The 17,426-nt window shown below is 63.7% G+C and overlaps 2 protein-coding genes and 1 long non-coding RNA gene across 7 annotated transcripts in view; 1 reads left to right on the top strand and 2 right to left on the bottom strand.

Annotated features, from left to right (window-relative positions):
- NSD1 (nuclear receptor binding SET domain protein 1) overlaps nucleotides 1–440 on the bottom strand; it is a 61,020-nt gene extending 60,580 nt beyond the window's left edge. The window contains exon 1 of one of the 2 annotated variants that reach the window (XM_072935199.1): nucleotides 321–440. The gene's annotated coding sequence lies outside the window, so the exon portion shown is untranslated. Of the gene's footprint in view, nucleotides 1–45; nucleotides 178–320 lie in introns of those variants that run through there. The other variant, XM_072935196.1, reaches the window with a different exon arrangement.
- Nucleotides 441–2,178: 1,738 nt separating this feature from the next.
- LOC140684997 (uncharacterized) lies at nucleotides 2,179–5,769 on the top strand. Its single transcript, XR_012058070.1, has 2 exons — nucleotides 2,179–2,373; nucleotides 4,489–5,769. It is a non-coding gene; the product is annotated as an uncharacterized lncRNA (long non-coding RNA).
- Nucleotides 5,770–7,168: 1,399 nt separating this feature from the next.
- Nucleotides 7,169–17,136, bottom strand: FGFR4 (fibroblast growth factor receptor 4). 4 transcript variants are annotated; one of them, XM_030284335.4, is made up of 18 exons: nucleotides 13,587–17,136; nucleotides 13,113–13,217; nucleotides 11,906–12,175; nucleotides 11,712–11,801; nucleotides 11,422–11,588; nucleotides 11,212–11,335; nucleotides 10,740–10,930; nucleotides 10,489–10,627; nucleotides 10,212–10,405; nucleotides 9,822–9,967; nucleotides 9,578–9,699; nucleotides 9,368–9,478; nucleotides 9,058–9,248; nucleotides 8,531–8,653; nucleotides 8,385–8,455; nucleotides 7,989–8,126; nucleotides 7,816–7,921; nucleotides 7,169–7,729 (listed from the first exon to the last, which is right to left on the bottom strand). In XM_030284335.4, exons 2-18 carry the CDS (start codon nucleotides 13,183–13,185, stop codon nucleotides 7,583–7,585), a joined length of 2,403 nt encoding a protein of 800 aa, XP_030140195.4. In that variant the 5' UTR covers nucleotides 13,186–13,217; nucleotides 13,587–17,136; the 3' UTR covers nucleotides 7,169–7,582. The 4 variants fall into 4 exon arrangements, with proteins under 4 accessions (XP_030140195.4, XP_072791204.1, XP_041574825.2 ...); XM_072935103.1 differs by having other exon boundaries at nucleotides 11,906–12,118; XM_041718891.2 differs by lacking the exon at nucleotides 13,587–17,136 and having other exon boundaries at nucleotides 13,113–13,523.
- Between the last annotated feature and the right edge of the window lie 290 nt (nucleotides 17,137–17,426).

Below are 17,426 nucleotides of genomic sequence, written 5' to 3'. Positions count from 1 at the left end.
CGGCCCGGCGCCCCCGCCGCGCTCCCTCGCCGCCCTCCCGCGCACCGGCGGGCCGGGCCGTCGCCCTCCGCGGAGCTGCCGTGCACAGCCGTGGGAGCCTTGCCGAGCCTCGCCGAGCCTCGCCCGCCGGGGAGCGGCGCCGGGTGCCCGCGGCCTGGCTGTCCTCGCCGGGCTCCGCCGCTCCCGGACAGCCGCGCTCCCACCCGCCCTCCCGCCGCCGAGCGGCGCGCACCGGCCCCGCGCCCGCCCGTTCCGCCGGGACGGGCTGCCACCGCCGCCCCCCGCAACCGACCCGCGGCGGGCGGCGGCTCCGTCGCTACCTCCGATGCGGGCCGGGGTCTCCGCCGCCAGCCGCACGGGTCCGGGCGCCGCGCCGCGCCGCCGCCGCACCGGCACGGCTGGGCAGGCACGGGGCGGGGGGCAGCCGGGGCAGCGCGGGGATGTGGCACCGGGGCGGTGCTGCCCGGGCCGCGCGGGGGGCAGGGCCGGGCTGCCGCCCCCCGGGGTGCCGCCGCGGGCTGCCCGGGGGGACCCGCTCCCCCCGCCCGCCGCTGCCCTTTGTTTCCCCCCCTCCCCACGTCCCGGCCGTGCGGGAGCCCCCGGCCGTGCTGGCGCCGCGCTCCCCCCGCCGGGCTGGGCCCCGGAGCAGCCGCTCTGCACACCCAGGCAGGGAGCGCCCGCTGCCCGGCCTCGTTGCCCCGCAGGCGCAGGTTTGCCCCGCTGAAACGCTGTCCCGGAGCGGCTGCGGGCTGGCACCTCAGCGGGGCACTGAGGATTTGCCTCCTCTGCCTGCACACCTTGGCAGCCCCACTGAGGGCACCCGGCTTCCTGGTGCTTGCACAAGCACTCCCTCTGCCCTGTCTGTGGCTGGTGATGGAGCAACCATTTCTCCCAGTATCTGCTCCTGAGGAACCACACCAAGGTCCCCGACCCACTGTCACCCCACTTGGTGTGCTGCTACACAGAGAGACTGCCATGTTCAGCTCATGCCACTCCAGCACACCCACGGAGGGTGGGGTGACTCGGCAGGAAGCTCATGACATGTTTGTACCTTCGAAGTCCCAGCCTAAGGCTCAGCTGGTGGCACCTGACCTATTTTAGGCCCTTTCCCTCCATGCTCCTGTGCCATGGTGACACGTGGGAGCTGGGGCCTCGCTGTGCCCCAGTGCTGAATGAACTTGGCACTGAGTTCCAGTATCCACACAGTTATCCCCACCTTCAGAGAGCTGGGGCATCACCCAGCGTGCCTGGATCCCTTGGTTTACACCTGAATGGGTGAAATACATTGTCCATCTCTCAGAGATCGACTGGTAGCCACAGCCTGGCACACCTGGGAGAGGGCCCCACAGCCAAGTTTCCTCCCTTCCCATTGGAGCAACCTGCCACGCACGTTTCTGACACGTTCCCAAAATAAAGCTAGTGGTTTATTTATACCCCCCCAGGGGCAGGCAGGGCGTGTGCAGAGCAGGAGCGCCTGGTGTCTTCACAGAGCCTGGTGTCTGAGGCTCGGTGAGCCACCTGGGGAGATGTTTAGGGCTGTTCCAAGCAGGGCAACTGTATCCTGGGCACCGACTGTCACAAGCTGCCCTCCTTCTGCTGAAGTGCCCCCTCTTGGAGAGTCAGGGCCACCATCAGGACACGTCGCAGCCTGCTTTCCCCCTGGTCCACGGGCATACGGCACAGCACATCCCGATGGGACACTGGTGTGCAGGGGCTGTTCTGCTCGGGCAGCGATGCCCAGGCAGCTCTGTGCATCCCGAGGCATGTCCATATCCCGCTGTCCCAGTGGGCCCTGCAGTGATCCACCTGCAGCCATGGGGTTACTGGCGCAGGGAGGAGCAGGACAGTGGTGGCGGGATGCCCTCAGACGCATTTCCCATCTGCTGTGTCACCCGTGCCACGGCCAGCGCCCGCAGGCAGGGCCCTTCTCCGGCCCTTCTCTTCCGGCAGAGGAACAGGGAAATGGCATCCCGGCCGCTGCCGCCCGGATGTGCGGCACAGCGGGCAGCGTGGCGGCCCTGCCGCCGCAGGGCTTTGTCTGCGGGTGCAGCGGGGGGCGCGGGTGGCCGCGGCCTCCCCAGCGCGGGGTTCAGCCCCCACCCCACCATCGTGCGCACCCGCAGCCCAGCCCCGCTCCCAGCGCACGCCGGGGCTCTATGGCCGGCCAGGCCGGTAGCCACGGACCCGCCCGGCACTGCGGGCTCCCTCTGCAGGCCCCGGTGCCCGCGCACAGACCGCGCGGTGCCCCCGCGGGAATGGTGCCCCCGCGCCCGGCGGGAATGCGCATCCCCGGCTCCCGCCATGGCCGCTCCCCGCCGCCGCGGGGATGCCGGAGGGACCGCGGCCCCGCACCGCGGGCTCCCCCCGAGTGAGGTGAGGGCGTCACGGCCAGCCGGAGGGGAGCCCCACACCCCAGCGTGGAGGGAGCTGTGGCCATGCGGGTCCCGCGGGAGCTTGGGCAGGATGGGCTGGTTGCGAGTCGCCTCCGGCCGCGGATGTTCGCCGGGGCGGGGCCTGGGGGGAGCGCAGACCCCGGGGACAGCACCGGGATCCTGCACAAAGGGCCGGGGGCGGTGGCTGGAAGCCGTGGCCGTGGGGCTGGATCACGGCCGGGAGCGTGGGCGAAAGGGTTAAGGAGTCGCGGTGGGCAGGGGGAGGGCTGGCCCGGCCAAGGGAGAGGAAGGAAGCAGAGGAGAGGAGCGGAGAGCATCCTGCCCGGAGGGTTTGCCGGGGGCCCCCTTTCCCCCAGGAAGCGGCTTGCGTGGCTTGAAACCGCAGGGATGGAGCGTCGGGAGCAGGGGCGATGGGTGGGGCTCAGCCCGGCTCCGTGCCCGCAGGCGCGGCTGCACCGGCCCGGTGTCTCTGGGGCTGCTCCTCCTGTCGGGTGACCTCTGCTTCTCAGATCCCTCACCTCGCAGTCCCCCTGCCCAGGTGTTTCCATAGCTCCCCAAAACCTTGCGGGGCAGCCCACTGACACACGAGGGCGGTGGGTGCGGGCAGGACGACTGGCGAGAGCTGCAGGGGACAGGAGCCATCACTGCTGAGCAAATCCGCCCGGCGCAGAAGAGCTGTCGCTGCACTGTCACCTGGAGGCCGGTCTCTGCAGCAGCCATACCCAGCATGGGGATAATCCCGCGGGGCCGAGGCCCAGGGTGCCGGTCTGGGCGCTGCAGCTACTCTCGGGGACCACCCCGCTTCTCCAGCCCTCAGGTTGCCCCCCATTCTCAGCTTAGGGGGTGCACAGGGCTCTCAGCCCTGAGCAACGAGGCTGAGCTCTCGCTGGGCTTTGATCCATCCATGCAAGATAGAGGCAGGTTCTCCAGTGCCCGTGAGGTGCCCTCCCCACACTGGTCCTGTCACCGGACGGATACAAACGGGATGCACATTGGGACACAGCGTAGTTCTGCAGCCCAATCCCCTGCCCTGCCCCGCTCCCAGCCCCATCCATCGGTGCGGGTGATGGAGAGCAGAGCCAGGATACATTCCCATGCCCCAGACCGTTTTTCCCAGTCGCTTTTGTCAGCCTTCCAACACAGTCCTGTGCCCGTCCTGCCTCGAAGGCCACTGTCACCAGCCAAAACGCGGGGGGTGTGCGGCGGGGGAGCCGCTCGCCCGTTCCGTTCTGCCCGCCCCGCGCAGCTGCTCCTGCCGGCCGGGAGATGGGGCTGAGAGCCCGCGGCTTCCCGCAGCACCGGAGGGTCTGGGCGGCCGACGGGAGGCTACGGGCGGGGGGCCCGCAGCATGGGACCACCGCCCTCGCTGGCACCCTCAGCCTGGCCTGTCCGGCTGGGGCTGGGGGTCCGCGGTGGCTCTGGAGCCTCGGCTCTGGCGCTGGGGGGAGAGGGGATGCGTGAAGGGAGGTGCAGAGGTGTGTATATGTGTGTGCGTGAGTGTGTGTGAGTGTGTGTGTGGATAGGGCTGGTGCTGTGCAAGTGTGTGCGTGCGGGTGTGTTGGAGTGCATGGGGGTTTTGTGGGGGAGGCAGTGTGTGTGCCTGGCTGGAAGTGGATGCATGCAGGGGGGGATGTTCCTGGAGGGTGGTGTGAGTGTGCACACATGGACAGGTGCTTCTGTGTGGATATGGGGTTGAGCACATGCCTACGTCTCTGTGTGTGCCTGTATCAGTGTGTGAGGTATCCCTGGTCGCAGGACCTGTGGCGGGATCCAATGTTTGGATTCCTCCAGAGGAGATGGGGCCGTGCCTCAGCCTCTACTCCAATGTGTGGGTGCTCATGGGTCCCTTTTCTCTGCCTGCTGGCCCATGGGGGCTCTTCCCTCCCTTCGCTCCCTGTGCACACGGGGCACAATCATGAGACAATGACGGGCAGGTCGTGGAACAGGGGCTATGGCAAGCAGGAGCAGCCAGAGGGGCAGTGCCAGCTCCTCCTACCAGTGGGGCAGACAGCAGCCTGGTGCCTTTCCGCCCCCCCCTCTCCTGCCCGGGGGCAGAGGCTTTCTGCATCTCACAGAAACCAGATTCTCCCCACAGATAAAATCCTGTCGCCTTTGTTTTGTGGAGAAAAGACAACATCAGCTCCCGGCCAAACAACAGAGTCGTTAAGTGAAGGCATCTCCGGCCGGGGACTCAGAGCCACATCCCGGAGCTGGAATGAGGAACCAGCTGGTGTCCTGGCCCCTGGGGTGCTGTCTCCCCCGTGCTCAGCATTCCTCCCAGGACCAGAACCAGATCCATCAGCACTCAGCATTTCCCCAAGGACTACAGCAGATCCCTCAGGACTCAGCATATTCCCCACACACCCCCTTCCCCCACTACGGACCAGAACCACCTTCCCTAGGGCTCAGCATTTCCCCGGGGATCACAGCATCTGCTCCAGGAGTACAGCATCCCTCCAGAACCACAGTACTCCCCGCCAGGGACCGCAGAATCCCATGAAGGACCGGCAGCATAGTGGGGTGGCTGTGAAGCTTTTCAGCCCCACCAACACCCCACATCCCTTAAGGACTCAGAGACATATCCCAGAAACGTGCACGGGGAATCTGCAGCCCTGGAGTGGGCAGATTCTGAGGGGGCAGCAGGTAGATGGCCCCAGAACTTGGGCAGACGGGATGTCCGCGGGCATGGCCAGGCGGGGATCGGTGCCAGGGCTCAGGGACTGTGAGCAGGCAGCAAGGGGGGTTTGTAATGGTGGGGGGTGTGGGAACGCTGCCTCAGGAAACCAACAGGATTTACTGGGCTACACACTAAATCCCCCTCACAAAAGGGGCCTGTTCGTGCGGACAGGATGCTAGTGGCTCAGCCACACTTGTTTGGCCAGCAGAGCCTGGCGGATTAAGGACAATTGGTTCAGCCCTGACAGAAAATACCAGGAATGCTAAACAATAAAAACTGCCTCCAGTTGTCGTGGGGCTGCAGGATGCCTCTGGCTGCTTCCCTGCCCAGCCATGGCCTCGGCTGCCCTGTGCCTGGCAGAGCTGGCTCGGGCACAGCCCATGTACCCACTGCTGCAGCTTTTGGGGGTTCACTGGGGGATGCAGTGGTACCTGGGCATGGGCTGATGGCCATCCCTCCAAGTTGGGGCAGGCAGGTGAGCACAGTGCTGGGCACAGCCAGCGCTCTGGAAGCACCCCTGAGCTTCACCGGTGTGGGTTGTTGGGCTGTGGGTAGCAGGCACTGCCTGTACCTGTAGCAAGCCTTTTAAATGTGCATGGAGCGAGTGAGGCTTTGGGAGAGGAAGGCAGGTCCCTGCTCACAATGTCCCCTTCTGCCCCCCTCCTTCCCTTTGGTATTAAACATTAGCAAACCCACCTATGCCTCACCCTGTGAAATTGTCTGTGGCCCCTTTTTCCAGGGAAAGGGCAGTGCAGGGTGAGCAAGGGCTGCCTGCCCTCTGTGCTGCCCTCAGCACGGGGACCCCAGTCTGAGGTGAGGCAGGGGCACGCTGGGCACAGCCCCTCTCCGTGTTCAGTCTCAATCCCGGCCGGGAGCTGGGCAGCCTCTGTGGGCAGCTTGGGCAATTTGCCCTTCAGCCAGTGAATGCCCTATTGAGGGCTGTGCGAAATGCATTGGTTCTGGCACATTAGGGACAGCTGGGATCCTTCCTGGGCAGGCAGGCCGCCGGCACAGGCAGGTTTCACACCTGCCAGTGTCTGCTCTGCTGGGGAGGGGGCTCGTCCCAACACACAGGGGAGCGGGCTCGACACGGGGGCTGCAATCATGCCATTGGAGTGGGATCCCCCCGCAGCCCTGTGAGAAGGAGGGGACACCAGGATGGCTCTGAAAGCTGTTGAGCTGCCAGCAGATACAATTCACAACAGGCCCAGCACCTATGGCTGCGTCAAGTCCCAAGTTCTGTGTCTCTTGTGATCTCAGATCTGGGCAGCACCACAGCAGCAGCCAGGATCGAGGGACTCCCTTTCCAGCTGCCCTGGGCCGAGGTGCTGCCACACAGCACCTGCCAGCCCCCATCACTTGGGCTGTTTTGGGGCAGGCTGTGCCAGAGAGCCGCTTCCATGCTGGAAGAGGCAGCTCCCAGGCAGGGGGCTGTGAGTGCAGCTGGGAGCCGAGGGAGGAAACCAGATCCTGGGACTTAGGGCCGGCAAAGCCTGGCCCTAGATGAAACCCTAGACCCAGAGAGCAGGCTGGCAGGAGGGGGTGAGACAGCTGCAGCCCTCCTTGCCCACGCTGCCGTCATTGCTGGGCACCATAGGGCAAGGGGGGGGCAAAACAGGCATCAGAGAGCAGCGGCTGGAGACCCCCAGCTTGTGCTCCCACAGGCTTTGGGGAGATAGAGCCCATTACAGTTTAATCTGGAGTGCTGGGCTGGCCTGGGCTGGCCAGGGCAGGAGGGTGTGGGGGGTCCCCAGTGCGTGGGGCTGGGCCCCAGAGCACTTTCCCAGCCTGGGAGCCCATGGCAGTTGGGGGATCAGTTTCAGGGCAATGCTGGTAGTGGAGTTCACGGTGGCTTAGTGCAGCAGTGGATAATGGGGAACAGATGCAAGGGTGCTTTGTGCTGGAGCAGGCCTGGAGGCACAGGAGTGGGGACATCACTTCCTGCACCTGTGGCACTGTCTCCGTGTCCCCCAGGAGTGATTGCAGGCCCTGAACTGGCTGAGGCAAGGAGGCAGAGAGGAGGCAAACCCTGACCTGCCTTCCAAGCTTAGGTGAGCCCTTTGTGCTCCAGGAGCAGCCCAGAAACTGCACCGGGGTGTACTCCAAAAAAATAATTTATCAGGTTGAAATTTCATGTACATAAATATTCATCTCTGTGGCTATGTACAGATGCAGCAGGAGCCCGGCAGCAGTGGGGCTCCTGCCCAGAGACACTTCCACTGAAGTGCTGGCCAAAGCCCACCTTCCTGGGCAATGCCATGGGCATCCCAGGCAGTGCCCACATGGAGAGGCTCTAGCTCCTGCTGCCCCACAATACCAGGCAGAGCTCAGCCAGGGCTGATGGCTCAGGGCCCAAAAGGAGCCCAGAGAGAAGGACACCCTGCCCTGGTCCTGTGGCTCCGGGCCCTGCCCACCCACTGCTCAGCCCAGACAAAGCAGGGACTTTTGGGAACCTGGACTCTCTCCCTGCAAGAGCAGAGGTGGCTTCAGCGTCACCCTTCCCTGCCCTCCCTTAAGTCCTCACGCTGGGATAGGAGAAGAGGTGGGGAGCCAGTGGCAGCGGGTCATGGGTGAAGACGGAGTCATCAGAGGAGCAGGAGCTGGCAGTGTCCTCGCAGGAGGGCGAGTATTGCTCGAAGGGCATGGAGAGGTCCAGGTACTGAAAGGAGGGATGGTGCCATGACCACTGGTGCTGTCAACGCCCACACTGCCCACCCCTCACCCACCAGACTCCCCTCCTCTCACCTCCTCTGAAACAGCTGCCAGGATCTTGTCCAGCCCCTCCACAAGCTGCTTGAAGGTGGGGCGCTGTGAGGGCACAGCGTGCCAGCACTCCCTCATCAGCATGTACCTGGGGACGAGGAGATGTTAGCAGGGTCTCACTGTGCCCCCTGCCCACCCACCTGGCTGCTACTCACAGCTCGTGGGTGCAGTTGGATGGCCGGTCCATGCGGTGCCCCTCCTTCAGCAGCTTGAACAGCTCCTCCACAGGGATGCCAGGGTATGGGGAGCCCCCCAGCGTGAAGATCTCCCACATCAGGATCCCAAAGGACCATCTAGGACCACACATAGCAAAGGGGGGTCAAATACATCCTAGGGCTGTCCCCCAGCTTGGCCCACTGCAGCCTGCAGGAATGGGAGAGGGCAGATCACCCCCCTCCCTGGGCAATATATGCCCTGCTGTCCCCACACAGTATCCCCATTCTGCTATGGGGACCCTCCAGTACATGAATAACCTCACAGTGCTGCCTTGTCCCACACCAACAGCATCCTCAACCCACACCCAACAGACTCTCCTTCCCCTCAGGACTCACACATCGCTCTGGTGGGTGTAGACACGGTCAAACAGGGCTTCGGGGGCCATCCACTTCACTGGCAGGCGACCCTACGAGAGCAACCCCCTGCTCAGCTGGGCCCTGACTGGGGGTCCCTGTGCCCCTCTCCCAGGAGCCCCACTCACGTTGCTGGTTTTCTTGTAGTAGTCGATGTCGTGAACGTCCCTGGCCAAGCCAAAGTCAGCGATTTTCATCACGCTCTCTGCTGTCACCAGCACGTTGCGGGCAGCCAGGTCACGGTGGATGCACTGCCAGGGGGAGCATCACCCACAGGGGTGTGAGATGGTGACTCCAGCTCCACATGTCCCCTTCAAACACCAAAATCACCATTTCCCTCCCACACACCCCCCAGCACCTCTGCAGTGGTGGGGTCATCCCGTCATGGGGTTGGCTGCAGTGACAGGCACAGTGGGAGGGCCACATACACTTCCCCAGGAGGTGGGTCAGGCTTTGAGTCTCATATTTTTGGGGAGGTACTGCCTTCAGCTTTGCTGGATGGGGCTGGGAGGTTCTGGACAGCCTATGGGAATGGGCTGGGCTCCCTTTGCACAGGGACAGTGGGTTCGCCAGGGGTACACAGCTCCTCTGTCAGCACCATGCCCTCCCCAGCTGTGCCCAGCACAGGTAGTCCACTCAGGCCACGCAGTCATACCCGTTTGGACTCCAGGTACTCCATGCCACGGGCCACCTGGTAGACGCAGGAGACCAGATCCTTGAAAGAGAGCTGCTCCTCGGGCATTGTCATGGCATCAAAAGCGTAGTCAGGTGTCGGGGGGCGGCGGGCACGGAGGTACTCGCGCAGGTTGCCCTTCGCAGCAAACTCCACAATCACGTACAGTGGCCCTGGGAAGGGCGGCCACTGGCTCAGCCCCTGCCCTGCCTTGTCCCTTCCCACTTAGCCACTGAGCCAAGTAATCCACATCCCTGGCCCCACCCGAACCCTGCCTGCACAGCCCCCTCACCATCCTGTGTGCAGACTCCCAGGAGGTTGATGATGTTCTTGTGTTTGTCCATGAGCTTCATCATCTCCATCTCAGATATGAGGTCAGCCAGGTCCTTGTCGGTGGCGTTGTCTAGGGAAGGAAGGCTGTGTCACGATGCCAGCTGGGTGGCACCCCTGCCCAGTGCTGATGCCACCTCTGTTCCTGGGACACTGGCACAGGAGCTGTTACCTTTCAGCATTTTGACGGCCACGGTGATGGCTCTGTCTGGCCAGTCTCTGTCTATGCCATAAGCCTCTGCCCGCACCACCTGGCCAAAGCAGCCTTCCCCCAAGGGCTTCCCCAGCACCAGCCTGGCAGGGACAAGCAGAACCATCAGAGATTACAGGGATGGCCTTAGGGTGGCCAGAGGCCTCCCCATCCCCGGGGCAGCTGGGGAAAGCAGCCCCTGTCCCTGCCCTGCGCAGAACCGTACTTGTCTCGGGGGAACTCCCACTTGGCGTCAAGGGGCAGGTCCAGCTCCATGACACCAGCCAGCATTGGGGCACAGCTGGAGGAGAGACGGGTGACCCGCATCAGGGATGTGCTGGACTTCCCAGAGGAGCTGGAATCCAGGGAGAACTGTGGAGAGAGACACAGGTCCTCAGCCATCCATCCCATCCCACGCTCCAGGGCCCAACAAAGACGCAACAGAAAAGTAGAGATCTCACTTGGAGCAATGGGATGAGGGAGCTGCAGGGGGAACTGGGAAGGGCAGCCCCAAGGCTGGCAGCAGAGTAAGGTGTGATGGGCACAAGTGGCACTCCTGGAGCCCATTGGTCACCAAGGTCCCCCTGCATTAGTAGGGATCAAGTTTGGTACCCACCTGTCGGATGAGTGGGAATTTGGAGAGCTTGTGGACTGCCATAGGCTCCAGGTGTTGCTTGCTTGATTGAGTCTGCATCCGGCACAGCACCACAATAATAATGGCCATGGCCACGGCGAGTGAGCCCGAGGTGTAGATGATAATGTCTGTGTACTTGGTCTCAGGGGCCTCAGCTTCCCTCACCAGCTCCTCTTCTGCAGGGAGTGAATGTGTTGGCCTGAGGCATGGCCTCTGCGTGCTGCGGATCCCAGAGCCCACACCAGAACCCCACCCCTACCTGGCAGGACGGTGAGCCAGGCAGACTGGTAGGAGAGGCCGATAGAGTTCCCTGCCAGGCAGGTGTACTCGCCAGCATCCTCCATGGACACGTTGCGCAGGTACAGCACCTCCACCTCAGAGCTGTTGATATCTGCAGTCTGTCAGAGAGGGATGGATAGTCAGTATCCCTCTTCCTCAGGGAGCTCTGTGCACCCCTGTCACCACCTTAGCATGGATATCTGGGACCTGAGTGCTTCCAGCCCTTGTTACCTTGAGCACTTGCACATAGGGGACTCCGTCGGGGCCGTAGTTGCTGCCATTCACTTCAATGTGCTTCAGCCACTGGATGTGAGGCTGGGCATCACTGTAGACCTTGCAGAAGAACTCCACATCGCTGCCCACCAGGGCTGTGGTGTTGGCAGGCAGCCCAGCCTGCAAGATGGGCCTGTGCGGGGACCTCTCTGCCGACAGGGAGCAGAGCAGTGTCACTAGCATGGTGGCCCAGAGAACAGGCTCCTTTCTCCCTCCTTCTCCACCCACCATGGAGCCACAGAGAGCCCTTCCCCAGCCCTAAAACAGACCAGCGCAACCCAAGCCTGGTCTCCATCCCATGTCCCTGGATTGTGAGGGACATGTGAGCTGCATCAGTGGATAGGTCACAAACAGAGGCTCCTCCACCCCTTTCCCTGACCCCACCAGGTATGGGGAAGCCCAGATCAGCACCATGCTGAGGAACCCTCACCCAGCACATCCAGGAGATAGCTGTAGCGGATGCTGCCAAACCTGTTTTCCACCAGGCAAGTGTAGTTGCCGCGGTCAGAGGGCACCACACTCTCCATCACCAGGCTCCAGTGCTGGTGCCGGAGCTGCAGGGAGGGAGGTAAGGCAGAGAGGTGAGCTGGGGAAGAGGGATCCTGGGAGGGAAGCTGTGGTGGGAGGAGCTGGCCCGTACCCGGATGCCCCCGATGCGGTGCTCCCCTCGGAACTCACGACCATTCTTGAACCAGCGAATGCTGGGGCTGGGGCTGCCTGAGGCCGGGCAGCGGAACTTCACCGTGTTCCCCGCAGGGACTGCATACAGCTTCTTGTCCATCCGGTGGGGGTGAGTCCAGTAGGGAGCTGGGGACATGCAGGGATGTACAGTGGGAGGGGGCCTGTGCAGGTAGCAGGAGGCAGCAGTGCCCCATGCCCCTGGTTCTGCCCCACCTGCCCTCTCCTGTAGTGCCCTGGTGTGGCACTGACCTCTGTGCACATAGACTGACTCCTCATTTTGGTCTCCGTGGGGACTGTCCCCATCACTATCTTCATCATCATCACCTGATGCCAGGGAGTCTGCAAAGGGAAAGGGTTGAGAAGGACATCCCTGCCTGCAGGGCTGGGCAGGCAGTGGCTGCCTTGCTGCCCCGGAGGTAGCTGGGTGCTGCCAGGGCTCCTACCCACGACAGAGATGGTGAAGTTGCGCAGGACCTCTCCAGTTCCCCGTGCCCGGCACACGTAGAGCCCTGAGTCCTCGTAGGTGACCTCTGAGATCTCCAGCAGGCTCTGACGGAGGTGGATGCGACCCCCCGAGACGAGCGGACGGGTCTCCTTGTACCAGACCACACTGGGTCCACTCTGGTTGGCATCACAGTACAGCTTCAATGTGTTGCCTGGGTCCAGGAGGAGATGTTCATCTTCTGACTCCAGCAAGGGGCTCTCAAATAGCTCTGGAGAGATGTGGTGAGCGCCCACCCCAGTGCTCACCCCTCCCTGATAGCAGGACCCCTCCATATGCCCATCCTAGTGTGGAGAGCATGTGGTGTGACACAGCCCAGAGCCTGGCTCTGCCACCCTAAAAGCAGCTAAGGGCTGGACTCTGTCCTGAAGCATGGGGACATGATTTCCCCAATGGCATGTCCCCAGCCAAGGCCACACATGCCACTATCCTTCCACCACTCCCCGTGGTGCAGGGTGTTTCAGCACGCTCTGCCTTACTGAAGGGGGGCAACAAACCCCTCCAGACACCCAATCGTTGTACCTCTACATGCCCCAAGCATGGCTGGGACCCCTACAGCCTGGTTGTCCCTGGCAGTGCCCTGGCTGGCAGTGGAGCCCAGCTTGCTGATGGCCAGCAGCAGCATGTGCCCGTGGAGGGCAGAAACAGCACAGCAATACCACGGCAGCCCCACTGCCCACGTGCAGGAGCCTGGAGTGCACCAATGTGCCTCCAGCCCAGCCCAGTGCACGGCCAGCACAGGAGGGATGTGGGGCAGCTGCTCTCTGGTCCCGGGGGACGCGTCCCTCTCCCGCACCCACTCACTGCCCGCATTTCACCAGGTGCCACACACAGCAGCCACAGCCCGCAGCGGTCTCACAACCCCTCTCTGCCACGCGTGTCCAGCGAGCGAGCCAAGCCCCCGCAGCACAGGGACAGCCTGGCTGGAGCCACCCTGCCCCTGTCAGTGATGGAAACACTGGTCCCTGTGCCCTGTCCCCAGCTCCCACCAGCCCTGCCCTGCAGGCAGAGCGGTTGGGCTGCATGCCCAGCGCAAGCACTCGCATCCCAGCCCAGGGGTCGCCGCCCAGCCGGAATGGAGAAAGTATTCAGAAAGCAGGAACCCACTCCCACCGCCCCCGGCTCCGCTTCGCCCCCCGCAGTCGTACCTGGCTCCATCGCCCTGCCCCGTGCAGATACCGCCAGCAGCAGCCCCGCCACGACCTGCAAGAGGGGCCGCATCTTCCAGGCCCCCCCAGCGCGGGGGTCCCACCCTGCGGGACAGGCAGGGTCGGGTGAGCGGATCCGGGCGGGCAGACCCCTCCTCTCCCGAGGCACCGGGGAGAAGCAGTGCGAGGTGTCCAGGTCACCGCGAGGCTGGGTGGGCATGGACGGGAGGCAGAGCACGGGGGTCCCTGGGCAGGGATGGGAGGGGGCACGGAGAGTGGGAAAAACCCGTTTGAGTGCCGGGAATTCGACCTCTGCAGCCAGCGTCAGCCTGGTCAGGGCGCTAGGGGAGGTTAACCGGGGGTGGGGGACCACGGAGGATCCCGGGGAGGGGGGGATGTCCCGGGAGGGGGGAATGTCCCGGGAGGGGGGGCCCGAACGGTGCCGGGGCCGAGGGTCGCGGTCGGCGCGGTTACCGGCGGTGACGGGCTCCGCGGCGGGGCCGCCTGCGCTGCGCGGGCCGGGGCAAAGTCCGGGGCCAGCGGGGACAGCGGGCTCAGCGCCGCCCAACCCCACACCGCGGCCCCATGGCGGCGGGGCCGGGACGGCTCTGGCTCCGGGCTCGGGACGGCTCCGGCTGCGGGCAGAGCTGGGGCTCGCTCCGGGCTGCTCCGGCCCCGCTCTGCCGCCGCCTCGGGGGCGCGGGCACTTTGTAGGGACGCGCTCGGGTTACAGCGGCCCCGCCCGGAGCGCTGCGGAGGCGGGAGCGGGGGGGACGGGGACCGGCCCCGCTTCTCCGGCATCTCTGCAAACCGACCGACCTGCCGCCGAGCTGGACGGGGGAAGTTGGGGGGTAGCACCGGCCTTTCCTCCGCAGCAGCGAGAGGCGGCCCCCGGCCCACTCTGCCCCGGCTCTGCCAGCACAGCCTCCCCTCGCGGGTGGGGAGCGCAGGGGGCTGCAAAACACCCGGGGCTGCTCCCCTCTGCTGTCCTCCAGGCAGACCCCACGCGTGGGGAGCAGCAGTTGGGACAGGGGGCAAGGCCACCCCTGTGTCCCCCCGATTGCTGGGGCTGGGAGCACTTCAGCCCCAAGCAGCTGTCGTGGCCCAGGCTGGGCGCTGAGCGTTGCTGGGTGCCCAGCAGCCCGCACGCTAATTGACTAATTGTGCCATAATTAGTTGTAGCGTTATCGCTGTCAGTGCCATAAAGTGGCTGTGACCCTCATTAGGAGCCCATAACGGAGCATCATAAAACGTGGCTAAGGTGCGAGCCAGGTTGGAGTGGCCTAATCCAACCCATAAACACTTCGCCCTCACCTTCCCTATGCTGTTGCCTGTGCTGGGGCAGGCAGACCCCACCATGCCCAAGCCCTGTTGCTGGTTGGCCCATACAAAACCGCTGGGCACTGGGGGGATGCCTGGCCTCAGACACTTTGAGTTGTTGTGATCCCAAGGAACAATGTCCCCTGAGCATCCTGCTGCCATCAAGAGGGGTCAGTGTCCCCCAGTACATGGCCAGGGTCTGGCCCTAGAGTTGCTCTCCTTTCCTGTATTGCATCTGTTTCACCATCTGCTTTCCAGCAAGATCTTCCAGGGTTATGCTGAGCTCCCCACACAGCCTTGCCCATGCCTGGCGTGGACCTTGAGGCCCTGTGAGTGGGGTACACTGTCACTGTCACCCCTCATTTTGTAGGGCCAAACCTGAGTCCTGGGCACAGCCTTGTCCATGCTGCTCCACTGCACCAAACCATCCGGCATGACATGGTTTCACTGTGAGGTCTGGTTGATGCTACAATCTCCCATAGCACCATCCACCCTGTGCTGCTCCCCATCTGGAGTACTGGTGTGTGTCCCCTTGGGGTGCAGAGGTGCACAGAGCAATCCTGGGGGCCAGCAGCCCCCAGCAGCTGTTCATTCCTGCTGACGCGTGAAGCGGACGAGAACATCAATTTCACGGAGCAGCGGCCGCCCCTGCAGAGTTCACAGCGTGCCGGAAGCACAGAAAAATGTTGGGTTCAGCTCAATTCGAACCAAAACCAAATTAAAACCAGAGAGAAGGGGATGTTCCCAGTATTGGGAACACCAGGGAGAGCTGGGACTCTGGGGAGCCTGTGGGAGACACAGCCTGGGATGAACATGGAAAGATTCCCTGTATCCCAGGGTTCCCCAATGCTGAGTGGAAGAAGGGCAAGCAGACCAGCGTGGGCACGTTGCCCAGTGTCACACTGAACATCCCCACTGGGCCAGGACAATGCCAGGCACAGGCCAGGGCTTGGTGGGGCTCTGCTGTAGGCAGCTGGGAACTGATCACCTCCCTGCCATGGGGCAGTGCTGGGCTGGGGCCGGGCTGCCTGGCTTGATTTATAACAGCAACTGACGGCAAACAAAAAGCCCTTCACAGCAGCCCAGCCCCACCGCCTGCCACCCGCTGCCGGCAGCACCACAACGGCCTCTGCCACGCCAGCAGCTCAACAAGGGGGGATTGTGCCAGCACAGCACTCTGCGCTGCGGGTGCACCCCTGCCCCAGCACCCTCCTCTGATGTCCATCTCCCCCATCACTGTGGCACAAGCGACGTGTGACAGCTCACAGCGGGGCGCCCAGACATGTCCTCAGAACTTCACAGATGGCACAGAGGGATCCCTCTTGCCCCACGTCCCGTTGGGAGAGACGACCCCCTGGCCAGACCCTTGGCTTTGCTAATATGTGCGGGGCCCCGCGGCAGCGAGCACGCACAAGGGGCCGGGCGCCGGCATGCTGGGGCTCCATCCTCCCGCCCCTGCCCCTTCCCCCAGGCAGTAAATCATCCCCACTCTCCTCATGAAAGGCCCATGTATGTGCTGCCGGTGCAGGGAGCCTGCCTGGTGCCAACAATATTGCTCTTGGAAGGCAGCCGGAGCTGCGGGAACACAGCCGCCCCTTGTGCCTGGCCCCAGCACTTGCCGCCACTCCCGCTGTGGTGGCACCTGCGGCCAGCCAGAGCCCGCGCAGCACGGTGGCTCCTGTGGGGGCCGGAGCCTGGGGGGCTCTTTCCTCCTGGAAGTTTCTCTTGGCCTCTCCTGAACGGCTCTTGTTTGGGGCACAGAAGCCCCAGCTCACTGTACGTGCATAGGATCTGAGGCTGAGCAGGCTCATTCCATGTGCTGGGGTGATACGAACCTTCTGGCACTGAGGGAGTGGGTCAGCCCTGGAGCAAGGGCTTCCAGCTCCATCCAGTCCACTGGCTTCACCATGGAAGCTTCCAGCCCCAGCCACAACCTGCTGCGCTCATATCAGTGGGGACCCGCTGAGGAAGGGAGGGGGCAAGCTGGATAGGCAGGCAGCTGCCCCAGACTGGGCAGGATGCTCTTCAGGGGCTGGGTCCTGCCCTGGAGGCAAGCAGCCAGGTTGGGGCAGGACGCCCCATCAGGCCCTGGTCTTGCCTGCCCATCCTTATCTCTGGCTGGGAGGGACTGATGGAGCCACCCAGCTCAGTTAAGGTTTAACCAGGCAGAACTTGGCAAACATAAGCCTGCTGCTCCCTCTGGGGAGCCAAGAATGTGGGGCCCAGTGCAGGGGCTGCACGACAGGGATACCAGGGACCCAGGTTTCTTCTAGCCCTCAGCATGGCACAGGAGCATCCACAGACTTGGGCAGTGAAGGCTGAGTGGGGAACACACAAGTTGAGGGTGATATGGCAGGAGGGTGGGCAGTGCCATGCCTTGTCCTGCTGCAGCCCTGCCACCTCTTCCTCCCCTGGCTCTGTGGGGGAGTGCTGCAGCTGTAGCTGGCACAGGGAACGAGGTGCATGGGGCCAGAACATCTCCTGCTCCCCATGGGAACGTGGCACACACCATGTGCTGGGTTGGGCACCACAGTGCTGATCTGTGGCCAAGAAAGCAGGAGCTTTACTCACCAGCCCTGTCCCCTGCACAACATTTGGGGGTTCAGCCCGGTAAAGCAGCAGCCATGGCAAGGAACTGCAAAGCAAGAATGGGGCCACCCAATTTTCCCAGCCCCTAATTGTAAGCAGGCACCCGGTCCTGACTCCACATCTGCACTTGATTTACTCAATGGAGCCTGCGGGGCCACGAGGGATGGCAGGGCTGGGACTGTGGCCAGGACTGAGCTTCTCCCGGCTGAGGCAGGGACCCTGGGTGTGCTGCTGGAGGAGCAACAGGCTCCACAGAGGTGGCTGCGGCCTGGGCAGGGGACTGTGGTGCTTCTGTGAAGGATGTGGCTGCTGGGTGGCTCTGCGCTCTGTCCTGCGCCTGCCAGCCAGAAGGCAATGGAGTTCAGAGTGGTGACACAGCCAGAGCTGTGGCCTGGGGCAGGGAGG

Source organism: Taeniopygia guttata, chromosome 13, assembly GCF_048771995.1.
Source record: "Taeniopygia guttata chromosome 13, bTaeGut7.mat, whole genome shotgun sequence".
NCBI classification, from domain to species: Eukaryota; Metazoa; Chordata; class Aves; order Passeriformes; family Estrildidae; genus Taeniopygia; species Taeniopygia guttata.
This window is presented reverse-complemented; position numbering and strand designations above follow the sequence as displayed.